Source organism: Rhineura floridana, chromosome 10, assembly GCF_030035675.1.
Source record: "Rhineura floridana isolate rRhiFlo1 chromosome 10, rRhiFlo1.hap2, whole genome shotgun sequence".
NCBI classification, from domain to species: domain Eukaryota; kingdom Metazoa; phylum Chordata; class Lepidosauria; order Squamata; family Rhineuridae; genus Rhineura; species Rhineura floridana.
In genome coordinates, this window is record NC_084489.1 from 53,294,758 (window position 1) to 53,312,498 (window position 17,741).

At 45.5% G+C, this 17,741-nt stretch overlaps 1 protein-coding gene across 1 annotated transcript; it reads left to right on the forward strand.

Annotated features, from left to right (window-relative positions):
* The first annotated feature begins 2,965 nt into the window (after nt 1–2,965).
* On the forward strand, nt 2,966–13,552 carry TFPI2 (tissue factor pathway inhibitor 2). The gene is made up of 5 exons (XM_061587213.1): nt 2,966–3,316; nt 4,339–4,518; nt 4,639–4,818; nt 8,538–8,711; nt 11,065–13,552. The coding sequence occupies exons 1-5, from the start codon at nt 3,220–3,222 to the stop codon at nt 11,112–11,114; spliced, it is 681 nt and encodes a 226-aa protein (XP_061443197.1). The 5' UTR covers nt 2,966–3,219; the 3' UTR covers nt 11,115–13,552.
* Nucleotides 13,553–17,741: the final 4,189 nt, after the last annotated feature.

Below are 17,741 nucleotides of genomic sequence, written 5' to 3' on the forward strand. Positions count from 1 at the left end.
ACATTTAGTCATTGAAACTACTGGTGTTGGAGAAGAAAATCAGAGTCTACAGAGCACTGGATAGCAGCTCACAGCCTTTAGTAGAAATGGCTTATGAGAGCATTGAAGATTTTTTACAACATTCTGGACAGTATTATTTAGAATTGATTATAAACAGATTCTATTCTTTATAGTGACAACTTCTGGAGCGATGGCTATGTCTGTCTTTCACAGCAATGCAAAAAGGAGTCCCATGGCACCTTTCTAAACAAAACTGGATTTTTTGTGGCAAATGTTTTTGAAGACTAGAACCACTTCAACAGATCTAATGGAGTGGCAGAGTTAGATACCTCTGTACCAGTTAATGCCCTTCATCACACAGTGCGTGTAGTGGTTAGAGTGACCTGGGAGACCAGGATTCAAATCCCTGCTCAGCCATGAAGCTCACTGAGTGACCTTGGCCAGTGACTGTCTCTCAACCTAACCTACCTCACAGGGTTGCTGTAATGATGAAATCAGGAGGCAGAGAACCATGTTTGTAAGCCACCTTGAGCTTCTTGGAGGAAAGTTGGGATATAAATGTTGTGTGGGGTGTGTGGGTGTGTGTGTGGCATCTCTAAGCAAAGCAACCACAGCACAGCTCTACTTTGGATGCAGAAGGTCCCAAAGTCAATCCTTGGCTGCTTCAGGAGGGGTCAGGTCCCTGGTTCCGTCCCCACCACCTCCAGTTGGGTGGATCAGCTTACACCTGATGCAAAAGATCTCCTTTTGCTTGAAATCCTACCAGCTGGAATAGGTAATGCAATGCAATGGTTACATCAAAGGTGGGAAACTTCAGGCCCAGGGGTCAAATGTGGCTCTCCAGACCTCTGTTCTTCAGGATTCTAGCTAGGCCATGCCTCCTCTGCAGGCCACACTGCTCACTATTACTAATCTGCACTCTCAGTTGCTTTTGCCAGGCTAGAATACATCCTTGAATGGTGATAATGCCGCTTGCTTGCCAGGATGAAGAGATGGAAGTGTAGGAACCTCTGACTTTTTCTGCAGCTGGAATGAAGCCTACCGCACAAAGGTAAGAGCCACATCTGCTGATCCACCCACTTTCACCTCTGGCCATGCAAACCACTGGCATGCAGTCTCATGAAGGCTCCCCATGAGGAAATGCCGTCCTCAGGCTGAAAATAGTTCCCCATTCCTGGGGAGAGACTAAGGTTAAAGAGACCACTGTTGAAATCTCATCTCAGTCATGAAGCTCACTGGTAGCCTGGGACCAGCCACTTTCTCTCAGCCTTGCCTTCTTCACAGACTTCCATTCCTAGCATATGTAAAGGGATCTCTTCTGTTCTTGCTCAGACTAGAAGAAAATAATGTTGTGAGGAGAAAATGGAGCAGGGGTGGGGGGGAAGAACCATGCATGCTGCCTTGGAGAAAAGGCAAAACAGAAAAGTAGAAATAAATATAATGAGTTGTATCCAATGCTAATCCTACTCAGAGTAGCCCCATTAACAGACATGACTAACTTGGGGTCATTCATTTCAGTGGGTCTACTCTGAGTAGAATGTAGTTGGATACAACAACTGGACTAGCTGGATAAATAGTTGAACCTGTAGAAAACGGCTTTCTGTGTCAAGGTCAGACTTAGGCCGGGGGTTCTCAAATTGTGGCCCATGGACCACCAATGGTCTACAAGCTTCATTCTGGTGGTCCTCAGCATGTCTGTGGATTGCTGAAAACAAGAGATGGCACATTCACCCCATTAAATATTCCTATTATTTTAATTGTATTCTAACTGCTTTTATTTCTTACGTGGCATTACCATTTAAATCCCACAGAATCTATATAAGAAATATGAAATGGAAATGGACTGCCTTCAAGTCAATCCCGACTTATGGCTACCCCATGAATAGGGTTTTCATGGTAAGCGGTATTCAGAGGGGGTTTACCATTGCCTCCTTCTGAGGCTAGTCCTCCCCAGCTGGCTAGGGCCTGCTCAGCTTGCCACAGCTGCACAAGCTAGCCCCTTCCTTGTCCACAACTGCCAGCTGGGGGGCAACTGGGCTCCTTAGGACTATGCAGCTTGCCCACAGCTGTACAGGTGGCAGGGCACATAACCCCTGAGCCACTCACTGTGGGGTGATCTTTAGCTGATCCTTGACACCCAGGAGACACAAGTGGGGATTTGAACTCACAGACTCTGGACTCCAAGCCAGGCTCTCCTCCCCACTGTGCTATACCAGCATAGAAGCAATAAAAATGGAGGAAGGGCGGGACATAAATCAAATAAATAAATAAATTATTATTATTATTGAATTTATTAGTCGCCCATCTGGGTGGTTCACCAGCCACTCTGGGCGACGTACAGAATAAAAACAATACATTAAACATTAAAATTTAAAAACAACAGTAAAAACCTAGGCCATCCCAAAAGCCTTCCTGAAGAGCCATGTCTTCAGGGTCTGGCGGAAGCTCATCAGAGAAGGGGCATGACAGAGATCATTTGGGAGAGAATTCCAAAGGGTGGGGGCCACTATTGAAAAAGCCCTCTCTCTGGTCCTCACCAGTCATAAAATAGTGCAATTGCCACACAGGCAGAAAAATCATTAAGCAGACCTCCAAGACCCTCAGCGATCTTCAAGTGGCCCATGGGAGGGGGGGAGTTTGGGGACAGCTGACAGACACAACAACTGTAACGTGGCAATGCCACAGCCTCCCTGGCTTTGATAGTAGTTTAACTTCAGAAATGACCTCTAGTGGACCAGAAAACCTTCGCTCCAATGGAGCCCTAGACAGACTTTGGCGCCAGGTTGTCAACACGCTTACTTTCTTCCACGCGGGATTTCTTCCATTGGCTTCACCATCCCCGTGTGGGTGGCAAGGCGCCAAGGCTGCCCCACCCATCCCTCAACCTCTCCCTGCCCCGGATATTCGTCGGGTCGGCGAGCGACCCCCTCAGTGGAGCGTTTTCTTCGGAAGACGCGCGATGACGCGCAGAGTGAAGCCAACGGGCAAGGGGGCGCTCCGCCCGTCCCCTCGCTGTCTGCATCGCTTTTCAGAGAAAAGTATGAATCACCCCTAGCGAGCCCTCCCTACTCCCGGGCCGTGCCTGGAAAACGCGCGCAGACTTTGAGCCAGGCGGAGGCGGGGAAAAGAAGACGCTGGGATCGTATATAAAGGGACAGCCATGGCGCAAAGGGAGAAGAAGCCCAACATCTTTGTGTTTGTTTCGACAACTCAGACGCGATGATGGATCGGGCTTGTGGAAACTCGCGGCTCCTTTTGCTGGCAGGCTCGGTTTTGTGGCTTCTGACACAAGTCTGGTCCCAAACGACGGCGGGAGGTAATCGGCGGGACTGGGCGTGAGGGGGCTTTATTAGCTGTTTTCTTGCCAGGCGCTGGGAAACGGATTGCTTGTGATCTTGGCGGGGCTGCCAACCAAAGTTCTGTTGCCTAAATCCCCGCTTTGCCCACAGGTGGCTCTGTCGCGCTCGCTGATTGCAACTTTTTTTTCTTGTTGCCCAGCTTGTAGCCAGACGATTATGAGGTGCCTGAGTGTTTGGGGATGGCATTGGCTTACTAGAGCTCTTGAGCCTTCGTTTAAGGCCTCCGAGGCTGTCATATAGAAATGATATTCCCCTTAAACATAACTAGTTAAAGAAGGAACTTGAGTTGGATTTAAATGCGAGGTATGTTGATAAACAACAAAAAATGCAAGAATTCAGAAATGCAAGCTAAATATGCAGCAAAATGTTGCAGTGCAGACTGCAGCAAAATGTTGCAGCATAGAGTGTTTCTGTTCAGGGTTCCAGCTAGCCATGCTCTCTTCCAGGCATTCAGCACTTTGGCTGTAGGTAACCACCTTACACTGAATCAAACCATTGGTCCATCTAAGCTCGGTATTGCCACTACATTGACTAGCAGTTGCTCTCCAGGATTTCAGACAGGGCTATCTCCCAACCCTCCCTGGAGATGCCAGGGATTGAACCTGGAACCTTCTGCTGTGCAAAGCAGATGCTCTACCACTGAGCTGTGGCCTTTCCCAGAAATAAGGCTATCAGTGCCTACATGCCATGATGGTGATGTTCTGTCAAAGGCAGTATGGCTTTGAATACTGGGAATCACAGGTGGGGAGAATGCTGTTGAGCTCAGAGCTCAGGTCCTGCTTTTGGGCTTTCCACAGGCATTTAGTTGGCCACTGTGAGAACAGGATGCGGAACAAGTTGGCCTGATCCAGCAGGGCTCTTCTTATGTTCAATTGAGAACAACTTTCAGCACACAAATTTCTCTTCCCCCCCCCCTTCTTAATTCTGGGATTTGTACCTGAAGCTTTTCTCTTCCTTCCCTGTTTCCATCTTCATACAGACAACAAAGCGATCTGTCTGCAGCCACCACTTAAAGGATCCTGCCGGGCTATACTGACCAGGTGGTACTATGATAGACTCTCACAATCCTGCAGGGAGTTTTCTTATGGGGGCTGCGAGGGGAACGACAACAACTTCTTGAGTTTTGGAGAATGCTCAAAAACTTGCAGTAAAATCAAGAGTAAGTCATCCTCAAATTTCAAATCCTGAAGTAAATCATGGAATTGGGTAGATTCTTAACAGCAGTGCTTTGACGTAGATGGTTGTTTTGATCTGTTTGTTGTTTTTCAATCCTTTTTAGAAGTGCCTAAAATCTGCCGACTTGAATCTGACCCAGGAATCTGTCGAGGTTTAATTCCAAAATATTTCTTCAACATCCAGACGATGAAATGTGAGAAATTTTTCTACGGAGGATGTTTAGGAAACCCAAACCGATATGATGATAAGAACTCCTGCATGGATGTCTGCCTGCCGACGAGAAGTAGTTATATTTTTTTTCATACAAGACAAAAGTCCTATTGAGCTTGTTGGGTGGGGGAGAGGATGGAATGTTCTGTTGTGTTTCCTAATTTTACTCACCATTTCTCTACACACACTCATGCTATGTTCACACCATATATTTAAAGCACACACACCCCAAGAATACTGGAGAACTGTAGTTTCCTCCTCACAGAGCTACAATTCTCAGCACCCTTAACAAACTACAATTTCCAGGCTTCTGTGGGGGAACTGTGTTCTAAATGCATGATGTGTACAGAGTAGGGATGAAGGAAAAATTCAATTGAGTTTGTTTCTAAAGGCGAACCTGCTGAATTTGCACTTTCTAAACAATATGCAAACCAAAACATAGAGTTCATCTACAAGGTGCTTTACTGTGTGTTTTGGTGCTACTCACATCTCCTTTAAATTTACATGGGTCACGCAACATCACTGGCAAACAAAAGCTATCCCCTGTAAATCTGTACTAACTCAATCCACTAATAGTACAAAAAGGGAAGAAAAAAAGTCCTCACTCCGTATCTTTCGTGGTTGCACACGCTTTGCTCTGATGCCTTAAGGTGGGTGTGTCAATCGTTCCCCTCTCCACTCCCACTCCCACTCCTTCCTCCTCCCTTTGTTTATTTTATTTCCTGTAAGCTGACAAGCAACTTCCAGCTGCTCTCCTCCATTCTGCTGGCCTTGTTGTGCTGCTGCAAATGGTGCCTTTATTTTATTTTCCCCTTGTGTGCAAAAGCATAACACTGCTCAAAGAAAGATTTGTATTTCAGCTGTATCCTACCAGGAAAAACACAGATATTTGCACTTGTGGGGTTTTTTTTAAAGGAACCTACTGCAGCTGGTAGAACAGACTGAGCATGCTCGGTCACCTTAGCAACCAGAGGGAGTGGAAATGTATAATTAGAGGGTGAGGCCACAAAGAAAAAACAAGACTAATCTTCTCCAGAGGAATGCCTACTTGTGTGAATGGGAAGAAGTGAATGGCAGCTAACATTGAGCAGGAACTGTGGATGATACAAATGAAAAGCAAAGGTAAAAGCAGTGTATTTCCTATGAAGAAGTGTTCCCATGTAGTCTTCCTTTGAAATTTGTCCTCTGAATATTGCTATGCAGTTCTCCAGACAAATAATATGTATAAAAATGCATATACTAGGGTAAAGTGGGCATAAAAATGTATACATTCATGAAAATTGCAAACAGAAATGATAATAGAGCAAATTGCTTTGTAAAAAGTGTATATTTGGCAAAATTACATACAAATGTGCATATAAGGAGAAATTCACACTAAAATGCAAATGAAATCTCATGACTCTCTTATAACTGATGACAAAATGTGGAGACTGACCTTCAGATTGGAAAACGGAAAAACAGTGAGAAACCAAAATTGACAGATTTGTCCATGCCTAGTACAGACTCATAGCCAGGAGAGGGGGAACTGGCCTGTGTCTGACCCCTTCTAAGCCAACCATGGTCTACAGGCCCTGAGGATGAAGCAAGAAATTTTTCTTCCTCTCCATGCCTGAAGTTGTTTACTTGCTCTTTTTGAGGGAGGGCAGGGAAACTCTAGAAATTTATTGGCCTAGTTTGCACATAACACTATGCAGTGGAGACTGGTGGCTCCATTGTCACTGTTTTTTAGTCTGAACTTTTAAGGATCTGTCCAAGGTGCTGAAACCTATTCCTGAAATAGGTTCAGCACCTTGGACAGCTTAACAGTTTGGACTAAAACCTGGAATGGATTCACTGCCCCACTGACATCAGAGCCACCAGTCTCCATTGACACTATGTCATGGTTTCTTTAACAAACCACAAGTGAACCACATCCCACATGTGATCATGCAAATCATGGTTTGTTTCTCCAAAGGTTGTTTTTTTGCAGCCGTGGCTTAAACCATGGTTTACTTTTTTGAAAGGTAGCGATGACCAACTTGGATGGCTTTAAAAGAGGTTTAGACAAATTCATGAAGGATAAGGCTATCAATGGCTAGTAGTCCACTGATGGAGGAAGTATGCCTCTGAATACCAGTTGTCAGGAATCACAGGTAGGGAGGGTATTATTGTACTAAGTCTGCTAGACTTTGACCTGATCCAGCAGGCTTTTGTGTTCTTAACAAAAGGCTGGGTAATTTGTTGACAACCTAAGTACAGTGGCCATTGCATAGCTGTTGTCAAAGCTAGTGTTTTGAAATATTTATGGTTAAAGAACTGTGGTGGTTCTGCATTTAATATGACAGCCCAGTCCTGTGGAATGCTCTGGTAACAGAGATTCAGCAGGCACCTTCTGTTTTAATCTTTAAATGTCTGCTGAAAACTCTTCTATGCCGCCAAGATTAAGCCGATAATTAAGAAAATATCTTTCTGTAAAAGTTAGTCAGTGATTTCTGATTTTAAATTTTTACATGGTTTTTGTTGTATAGATGATTGTTGTAAACAATCCCAGCAGTATACAAATATTTGTATAAATAAATAGTTCAGTGCTGATATAACACTGCACTGCTCTGCTAAGTAAAATCCTACCACTTGCTCTCTAATCATCTTAGTAGTAATACTAAGGGAGTAGGATTCCCATCATGCCACCAAGGATTGCACACACATCCTTTTCTTTTCTTTACAGAGGCCCTGTGCCCCCTTAGTGTAGAAAATGTATTTCTGTTCAAATCTAAAAACAATAGAATCACCCTCCTTCTCCCCCCTCACCGCCACCCCGACAGAGCCCCTTTACCTTTGACAAGCAAAAAAACAGTTTACAGTTTTTCTCAGCATGGTGATACAAAAATACAATAGCAAGTTGCTCTTGTTGAATTTCTACCTGCCATGTAGTCAGTGATGTGGGTTTTCTGGGGGGGAAATCTTATGCAAATTACAATAATTTGCATTGGAACATTTTCTGATGCCCAAGAGAGTGACCCTAATTTAAAAGGTTTACTTATATAAAAACTTTGAAACTGCCAAGCTTGGTTAATATTGTATTTGCAATTGTCATCCATTCATTATGAACACATTTTTTTCCTCCACATACCACGGCATGTAGCTCTTAAAAGTGTAGCTATCAGGAGGAGATCACAGAGGGAGGAATCTTGTTGGCTCCCATTCATGGAAGGCTCTGTGCTCCAGTGGAGACTTCCATGAATGAAAGGAGGGCAGAATGGAAGTGTTTCGTTTTGTTTTACAAATTAACCCTTTTCTCCTGTGCACACACCCACAGTGCCACCTTCCACACTATTTCAAAGGGGTTCCCCAGCCATCTGGAGCAGATTTAAAGAGGTGCACAGGGGCTGTAGATGGAAGGGGAGATTGGGCTCAGATACATCCCAATTGCTGAACTCATATAAAATTGGTACTGGGCTGGTGCTTATCAGCCATTTCTGATAAACTAGTTTATAATGGTTTTGCATTGAACTATATGAATTGTGCATGGGATTTTTTGTTTTTGCTTTACTTACATGGTATTGTGTGTGTTTTAAATTACATCAATGGAAATGTTTGGTAATTTTTAATGTTTTCTTATTATAAGCCACTTTGAACTCAGTTTTGTTAAGCAGCATACAAATGCTATATAAAATCAAAATAAAATAGCAAACTCAGCCCACTTTTTGAGTTGGGCACTATTGGTTCTGAATGCTTAACATCACCATAATCTACACTTCCAAAAAACCACAACCTGATAGTGTTAATTAACTCCTCTTTTTTTCTTTTTTAAAGGTGCCCCCTTCTTTTGCTATCGCCCCAAAGATGAAGGAACATGTTCTGCTTCAGTACCTCGCTTTTACTACAACGCAAAGACAAAGACGTGTCAAGAATTCAACTATACTGGATGCGGTGGAAATAACAACAACTTTCTTAATCAGCGTGCCTGCCTCAAGGCCTGCAAGAATGGTAGGCTTTTCACCTCATGGTGTGATTGAGAGTTACAAATACTTGTGCAGTGCTGGGCAGAGCAACCTTAAGTATCACAAGCCACCAGAAGTTACACCGGCTTAAATTAAGCCGGGATAAGTTACTCTGTTCCAAACTCAGTTCAGGAGCAGGGATACTGCTGGCTGTGCTTGCCTGAGCCTGGCAGAGGGAAATAAGTCTTTAAAATATAGTTTGACTTGCACCACCCTTTTTGCCGGCGTAAGTTCTACCAGATTGCCACGTCACATGGCTGAGCTAAAAGAGGTTTGGAATATATGTAAATTTCCATTTACCTCACCCTGGAACATCCCCTTTGGGGGGCTTACACTGGTGTAAGTTCCACCAGCTGACCCAGCATAACCCCAGCTCATCCAGATTGAGAGAGTTAACACCAGTGTAGCCCAAGATCTGACTATTCCAAAGTCTCTCATCCTGGTGGATCTTGGGTTTGGATTGCCCTGTTAGCCTATTCACGAAGATTCGCTGATGAACTCTCTACTAGTAAGTCTGGGATGATGCTGATGATTAATCTCATCATCATCATCATTTATTACCCAATTTTCACCCAAACGTTTCAGGTGAGTTACAACCATTGTCAAATAGAGCGCTTAAAACAATTAAAAACAACCTAAAATCACAAAATAGGGTGGGTCCTAAAATATACATCTCAGATGTCAAAGGCCAGGATAAAGAGGTACAGCTTTCACATAAAATTGTACAGTGAAGTTGCCAGACACACCTCAGTGGGGAGTTCCACAACTTAGAGGCCACCACAAAGGATGCCCTCTCCCAGGCCACCACTCTTCTGAGGGTGGCAGAACTACCAAAAGGGCCCCCTCTGCTCATCTAAACACCCAAGAGGGTCTGTAGGGAAGGAGGCGGTCATTCAGATATTTGGGGCAGTCATTTAGGATGTTAAAAACTAGCATGAGCACCTTGAAGCTAGCCCAGAAATGAACTGGCAACCAATGCAGCTGTTTTAAAACAGGAGTTACATGAGATCTAACGGGAACCTCAGCCAGTAATCTGGCTGCTGTATTTTGGACCAGTTGGAGTTTCTAAGTTGTCCAAGGGCAGCCCCACAAAGAGCGCAGGGGTGTTTTATATACAGCAGCTTTTCATTATACCAGAACTGTGGCCCTCTAGATGAGGGTTTCCCTCTGCCTGAAACCCTGGAGAGCCACTACCAGTCAGTGTAGTGACGATGCTAAACTAGATGGACCAATGGTCTCTCTCAATATAAAGCAGCTTCCTGTGTCCCTATACTTCTAGGCCGGGAGTGGTTTGAGCAGATACATTTTCACAGGGTTGGGAAAGGGGATGAGAGACAGTCTGCCTAATCATCCTTCCAAAGTGGCCCATGAATGGCGCCTTAGTTGATGCCAAGGAATATAGAAGTGTGCAGACTTTCAAACTGCATAGGAAACTGAATCTTGAAGAACAGGAAGGTAATCACATCCTGACCTGCTTACAGAACTGACTAGCTAATAAAACCCTTTCAATTGATTTCTGTACAGACAGGTCTAATGGAATATTCAGTACACTGTGCATATTTTGCACATAATAGATTTTTATTTCCTTAAAATGTGAAATCTTTGGAAATCTTTCTTTGCGAGGGAGTGATTTATGGAACAGGACAGAGTGAGAGGTGTGCAGGTACACACGTCCCAACCAGCCGCCTGGAAAAGCTCAAGCTTTTTGCAAATGACCACTTTCAAAAAGCTTAGAATGTGCTTGTAACACACCCCCCGCTGCCCCTGGGTTGTATCCCATGCTAGTTCTGTTCAGAGCAGATACGCTGACGTTAATGGGTCTGACTAATGTAGGTTCATTCATTTCAGTTGGTTTGTGCTGAGGACTAGCATGGGATGCAACCCCCTGCCTCCCCCTTTTCCTGACCAGTAAATTCAGGCAAGAGACACTCTCCAGACCTTGGCAGATAGTTCCCCCCCCCCACTGGGACTGCAGTCTCAGGCGCTAATGCCTAGAGAGTGCCTGCCACTGCCTTCTCCTGCCAGGCTCCAAGGTTAAGTTTTATGTGGGCACCTGCAGGGATTAAAGCAAACACAAACCCTGCTTGTAGTGAGCAAGGCAGCGTTTGCCGCACTCCAGCTTGGGAGCATTCAGAGGGGTGCTTGATTTTTATCCCTGCGCAGATGCCAGTGGAACAGTCGTCCTCTATCAGAAACTGCCATGATCTGGTGCCTGGGATTTTGCAGACTGGAATGTTGCATGCTTCTTCCTTTCTCTGTCTTTGCTGTCACTGCCACAATGAGCGACTAAAGTGATTAAGTTACCTCTGATCATGATTCAGTTTCTATTTGTTTCTTAGCACAGGGAAGGAAACCAGGTTTACTGAGACCAAAACAAGTCATCTCATGAGGAGGAGAAGTCTATGGCCAAATACTCAAATGAGCGCTGCATATGATCTTAAATATGAAGAGGTCTCTAGATCAGAAGCACTATTTTAACTTACTTAATTTATAGATTTTTTTGCTTTGGCTTTTGTTTGGTTAAGATAACAATCTTACTTGTATGATCTATTTTTTTAAAATGTATCAAGTCAAAAGTTACTGTGATCTAGCAAGGGCTGTCTATATAGAGATCACCTTTATGGATTAGGCCTCATCTGCACACTAGGGTGGTCTGTTGAGGGAATTACCCCATCAGTTACACCCGGGCTGCTGGCCCTCATTCAAGGTTGTTCTTGATGTGCAGGAGTAGGCTCAATACTCAATGCTGAACAAGCATCTTTCTCTATCCCCTGCTGAATGTGATTGGCACTATTTTCTGAGAACTATCATTATACGGATCACTAAATCTAGATTATCCTGCCCGTTCTTGCCCTCACATTTATAGGGAGACCACAGCACAGTAGTTTGCATGCTTTGCATGCAGAATATCCTCGATTCAGCCGATGGAATATCCAGTTAAAGGATCCGGCAGTAGCAGTCAGCAGAGTGATGGCGCTAGCATAACCTCCCATCACCAGCATCACTGCAGTTTACTGGGAGGAGTGAGGTTACCACTGGTAGAGCCAAAATGCACCAACCTTCCTGCTGGCTCCTAGTAAGCTGCTGCAATGCCAGTGACAAGAGGTTAGGTAAGTGCCACTATCCCACCAACTGCTTCTGGGATCAGGTAGCAAGTGACTGGAAAGGCCTCGGCCGAAGACCTTGGAAAGCCTCTGCCAATCAGAGTATACAATATTGAGCTAGATGGATAAATATTCTGACCTGGTATAAGGCAGATTCCCTCGTGCCCATGTAATGGACAGATATTCTGACCTGTTGTAAGGCAGATCACTATGTTCCAATGTGAGTAAGTTTGCCAGAGAAGATATCACTGATCATAGGTTTAATGACAGAACTGGGAGACATGTAGCAGGACATTGGCAGCTGAGGGTCTCTAGCTCTTACTTATATAGAGCAGGTGCAGGGAACCTTTGGCCTCCAGATGTTGGTAACTACAACTCGCATCCGCCCTCACCATTGGCCTTGCTGGCTGAGGCTGATGGGAGTTGCAGGTTAGCAATATCAGATGGGCCAAAGGTTCCCCACACTTGATAAAGGGTTTTCTCCCAAGTTTTGTAAAATGTTCATATAAATATAAATAGATTTGTTTTAAACTTTTTCTTTTGTATGGCATATGGAAATTGTTCTGCTGTTTTGGGAGAAGGGCTTAAAGAAGATTGTTGTCAGATGCCTCTGGCATTGTTTCCTTAACTGGGGATTTGCCAGACTTTTGTCGCTTGAAGAACTTAAAAATAAATTAGTATTGCTGCTATCAGTTTTTTTTGCTGTGAACCTTTTTCAAGATGATTGTTGAAGGACAAGCTTGTGAGAAACTTCCAAGTGAATTGAAAGTGAATGTAATTTTTTTTTTTAAAAAATTAAGCCCCAGTTTGACATGATGGATACAAACCCCTTATTAAGGGGTTAAGAGGTATCAGCTGGTCATGATTTTATTGTTCTTGGTAATACAGATAATCATAAAGTGGCTAATTAAAAGTTGGCACCGGGAAGAAACTAGGAACATACTGGACAGTGGGGTTTGTTTTTGAAAAGCTGAATGATAAGTTACTTAGGGTATATTGACTGATAGTTGTATCCTCTAATATCAACTGCTCTAGTTCTAAAGCTACAGGATTAATATTCATCCTGAATTTATTCCTGCTGGACAGTTACAATGGAGAACACCAGGCAGAAATTGTGGTTAAGTCCCTCTCCTTTGAAGTCATCGTGAGCTCTTACACAGAATGCATTTAGTCATGCCTTTATTAATGTGCATTCTGCATGTTTTCTGCTCTGAAGCAGAGGAGCAGTCTTTCACTTCATGCTGTCCATTTCTCCAGAATTCCATCTGCTAAGTAACTTTACACCTGTGCCAGGTATTACCCATGTGGGAATTGGTGAAATCGCATCCAGTGCCTGCAAGGGAAGAGGACCATCACCGCCCAGGGAGGGAGAGCCATCTGCCTGCTTTGCTGCTGCTGCTTGGCCAACATCTCTGCTCTCTCCTTCTTGGGCTCCTGCTCTGCACATGGGCACCTTGCAGGACCAGGCCCCGGGTACTCAGCCAGCTGTGCCTGATACTGTTCCACCTGTCCCTTCTTTGGAGGGGATATATAAGCCGGCTGGCTGAGGGGGCTTGGGAGATCCAGTGCCTGCAAGGGAGGAGGACCATCACCGCCCAGGGAGGGAGAGCCTTCTGCCTGCTTTGCTGCTTGGCCAACATCTCTGCTCTCTCCTTCTTGGGCTCCTGCTCTGCACGTGGGCACCTTGCAGGACCAGGCCCCAGGTACTCAGCCAGCTGTGCCTGATACTGTTCCACCTGTCCCTTCTTTGGAGGGGATATATAAGCCGGCTGGCTGAGGGGGCTTGGGAGATCCAGTGCCTGCAAGGGAAGAGGACCATCACCGCCCAGGGAGGGAGAGCCATCTGCCTGCTTTGCTGCTGGTGCTTGGCTGGCGTCTCTGCTCTCTCCTTCTTGGGCTCCTGCTCTGCACGTGGGCACCTTGCAGGACCAGGCCCCAGGTGGCGTATTACGTGGGAAGAAGAACGGTCTTAGAGCTGGTGTTTGGGCGCACAGAATACGGGACTGTGTCTTCTGTGTGGGTTTGAAGTGGATGAATGGGTGTTATATGAGTGTATGTTGTGAGTGAATGTGTATTTTTATGTATATGAGTTTTTTGTATTTATAGTTTATCATGTGCCTCGGGAAGAGATTTTATCATCAAGAGGGGAGACCTGAGGGGGCCCCAATTGCCGTAGTGACGGGTAGAGGGAGGTATGGTGATATGAGAGGGACGTGCCAGGTAAGGAGAACGCGGCCCAGACATGTAGTGGCTGTGCCGCGTTCTGGTCCTTCTCATACCCGCAGGGTTGTTGGTTGTCCTATCAGCCAACTCTCAGATCTCCAGTTGCTGCTCTTTAATGCCAGATCGGTACATAATAAAACCTCCCTCGTCCATGATTTGATTGTGGACGAGGTGGCCGATCTGGCATGTATAACCGAGACCTGGGTGGGCGAACAGAGAGGAGTTAGTCTCTCCCAGCTCTGCCCACCGGGGTATCTGGTTCAGCATCATGGTAGATTTGAGGGTCGGGGAGGTGGGGTTGCTGTGGTCTATAAGAGTTCCATCTCACTCACCAAGCACCATGTCCATGCAATCACTGGTCTGGAGTGTTTGCACCTTGTGCTGGGCCAGAGGGACAGACTGGGAATCCTTTTGGTGTACCGCCCACCTTGCTGCCCAATGGCTTCCCTAACTGAGCTGACGGAAGTGGTCTCGGAGGTACTGTTGAGATCCCCCAGACTATTAGTACTGGGAGATCTCAACATTCATGCTGAGGCTACTTTGTCTGGGGCAGCTCAGGACTTCGTGGCCGCCATGACAACCATGGGGCTGTCTCAATATGTTAGTGGCCCAACACATACATCGAGGCATACTCTTGACCTGGTCTTTGCTACCGGACATGGGGATAGTGATCTGGATGTGGGGAGTTTTACATCTCTCCCGTTGTCATGGACAGATCATTGCTTGCTGAAGTTTAGACTTTCAGCCTTTTCCCTCTGCAAGGGTGGGGGACCTATTAAATTGGTCTGCCCCCGAAGACTAATGAATTCTGAAGGTTTTCAAAAGGCTCTGGGGGTTTTTCCGGCTGATAAGACTGGCGCTCCTGTCAAAGCCCTGGCCGATCTGTGGAATACAGAGATGACCCGGGCTGTTGACACGATCGCTCCTGCGCGCCCTCTCCTATGTAGAGCTCATACAGCTCCTTGGTATACTCCGGAGCTGAGAGCGATGAAACAAGACAGGAGGCGGCTTGAGCGGAGATGGAGACGAACTCCCGATGAATGCAATTATGAGCTGGTTCGTGCTTCTACTAAGCTCTATGTAGGAGCGGTGAGGGCGGCAAAAAAACAACATTTCGCCGCCACTATTCAGTCATCTCTCTCACGCCCATGGGAGCTTTTTAAAGTGGTTCGTGGCCTACTCCATCCAGGCCTACAAGATACGGCAGATACATCGGTAGCTCGATGTAATAAATTTGCTGAACACTTCCAGCATAAGATCTCATGCATTCGCCGGGACTTAGACTCCTATTTAATAGCAGTTAATCCTACTGAGGTGTCCAGAGCACAGTCTTGTCATGTTTTGTTGGATGAGTTTCAGTTGGTTCAGTTCGAGGACGTGGACAAGGTGCTTGGACAGGTTCGTGCGACCACTTCGGTACTGGATCCTTGCCCCTCTTGGCTAATTAAAACTAGCAAGGAAGGAACAGTTGGCTGGGCCAAGGAAGTGATTAATGCCTCTTTACGAGAGGGAGTGGTCCCTGGCTGTCTGAAAGAGGCGGCAGTGAGACCACTCCTGAAAAAACCTTCCTTGGACCCAGAGGATGTCAGCAGCTACAGACCAGTAGCCAATGTTCCGTTCCTGGGCAAGATCCTGGAATGTGTGGTTGCTGACCAGCTCTAGGCGCTATTGGATGAAACCGATTATCTAGATCCATTTCAATCTGGGTTCAGGCCTGGTTTTGGCGCTGAGACTGCCTTGGTCGCCCTGTTTGATGACCTATGTCGGGAGAGAGACAGAGGGAGTGTAACTCTGTTGATTCTCCTTGACCTCTCAGCGGCTTTTGATACCATCGACCATGGTATCCTTCTGGAGAGGCTTGCGGAGTTGGGAGTTGGAGGCACTGCTTGGCAGTGGTTCCGCTCCTACTTAGCGGGTCGTCTCCAGAAGATAGTGCTTGAGGAACATTGCTCGACACCGTGGGTTCTCCAATGTGGGGTCCCGCAGGGTTCGGTTCTGTCTCCCATGCTTTTTAACATTTATATGAAGCCGCTGGGGGCAGTCATCAGGAGTTTTGGAGTGCGTTGTCATCAGTATGCTGATGACACGCAGCTCTACTTCTCCTTTACATCTTCTTCAGGTGAGGCAGTCAACGTGCTGAACCGTTGCCTGGCTGTGACAATGGACTGGATGAGAACTAACAAACTGAGACTCAATCCTGACAAGACTGAGATGCTGTTGGTGGATGGTTTCTCTGATCGGATGGTGGATATATACCCTGTCCTGGATGGGGTTACACTCCCCCTAAAGGAACAGGTGCGTAGTCTGGGAGTCCTCTTAGACTCTTCCCTCACACTTGAGGCTCATGTAGCCTCGGTGGCCCGGAATGCGTTCTACCAACTTCGGTTGGTAGCCCAGCTACGTCCCTATCTGAGTAAGGAGGACCTCACATCAGTGGTACATGCTATGGTAACCTCGCGTCTGGACTACTGCAATGCGCTTTACGTAGGGCTACCTTTGAAGACGATTCGGAAGCTACAGCTAGTGCAAAATGCGGCGGCCAGACTGCTAACAAGAACTAAGCGGTCTGAGCATATAACACCTGTGCTAGCCCGTTTGCACTGGCTTCCAATATGCTTCCGGGCCAGATTCAAAGTGTTGGTACTTACCTATAAAGCCTTATATGGCGCGGGACCACGATATCTGTCGGAACGCCTCTCCCGATATGAACCGGCCCGTACACTACGGTCTACTATGAAGGCCCTCCTCCGGGTTCCGACTCATAGGGAAGCCCGGAGAGTGGTGACAAGATCTAGGGCCTTCTCAGTGGTGGCCCCCGAACTATGGAATGGTCCCTCCGAGGAGGTGCGCCTGGCGCCGACACTATCATCTTTTCGGCGCCAGGTTAAAACCTTTCTCTTCTCTGAGGCATTTTAATTCCTGTTAATTCTAAATTATTATATTTTGATTTTAGACTGTACAGTTTTTTGTACAGTTTTGTATTGTGATATACTGTATTGTGTTATTTTTATTGTATTTTTAATGTTCACCGCCCAGAGAGCTGTTGCTAGTCGGGCGGTATATAAGCTTAATAAAATAAATAAATAAATAAAATCCCAACTCATTATGTGCAAGTGTAACCAATTTTCACTGTAAACCTGTAAAAAAATGTGTTAATAAAATAAGTTGCTGGTGGGAAAGTGTGTATTTTTTCCTAAAGCTTTGTACATCATTTTGTGTAGGTCTAGTTTTCTCCAATAAACAATCCATATGTATACACATGGCATACATATACTACATTTTTACTACATTTTATCTGATTAAGATCCAGACTGTGTATATGCTCCAATGCATATCTGTCCCATTCATTTCAAAGAAGAGGCTAGATCTGCAGATGCAGAGTTGCTTCCTCAGTTTAGAGAGAGGTAAGTTAGTGTGGTGTAGTGGTCAGACAGTAGGGCTATAAATGGGGAGATCCATGTTCAAATTATTATTCAGCCATGTAACAAATTGGATGACCTTGGGCTAGGTGATTTGTCAGCCTAACCTATTTCACAGGCATATTATGATTCTTTTTAACATATGCACCTCAAATTAAGACTCCAGTTTAAAGTGGACCGTCTTCTAATGTATAACTCATCTGACAGAGAAACGCTGCCAACTGATGCATACAAGTCTATATCTTTCAGTCCCCCTATACATAGCTGCAC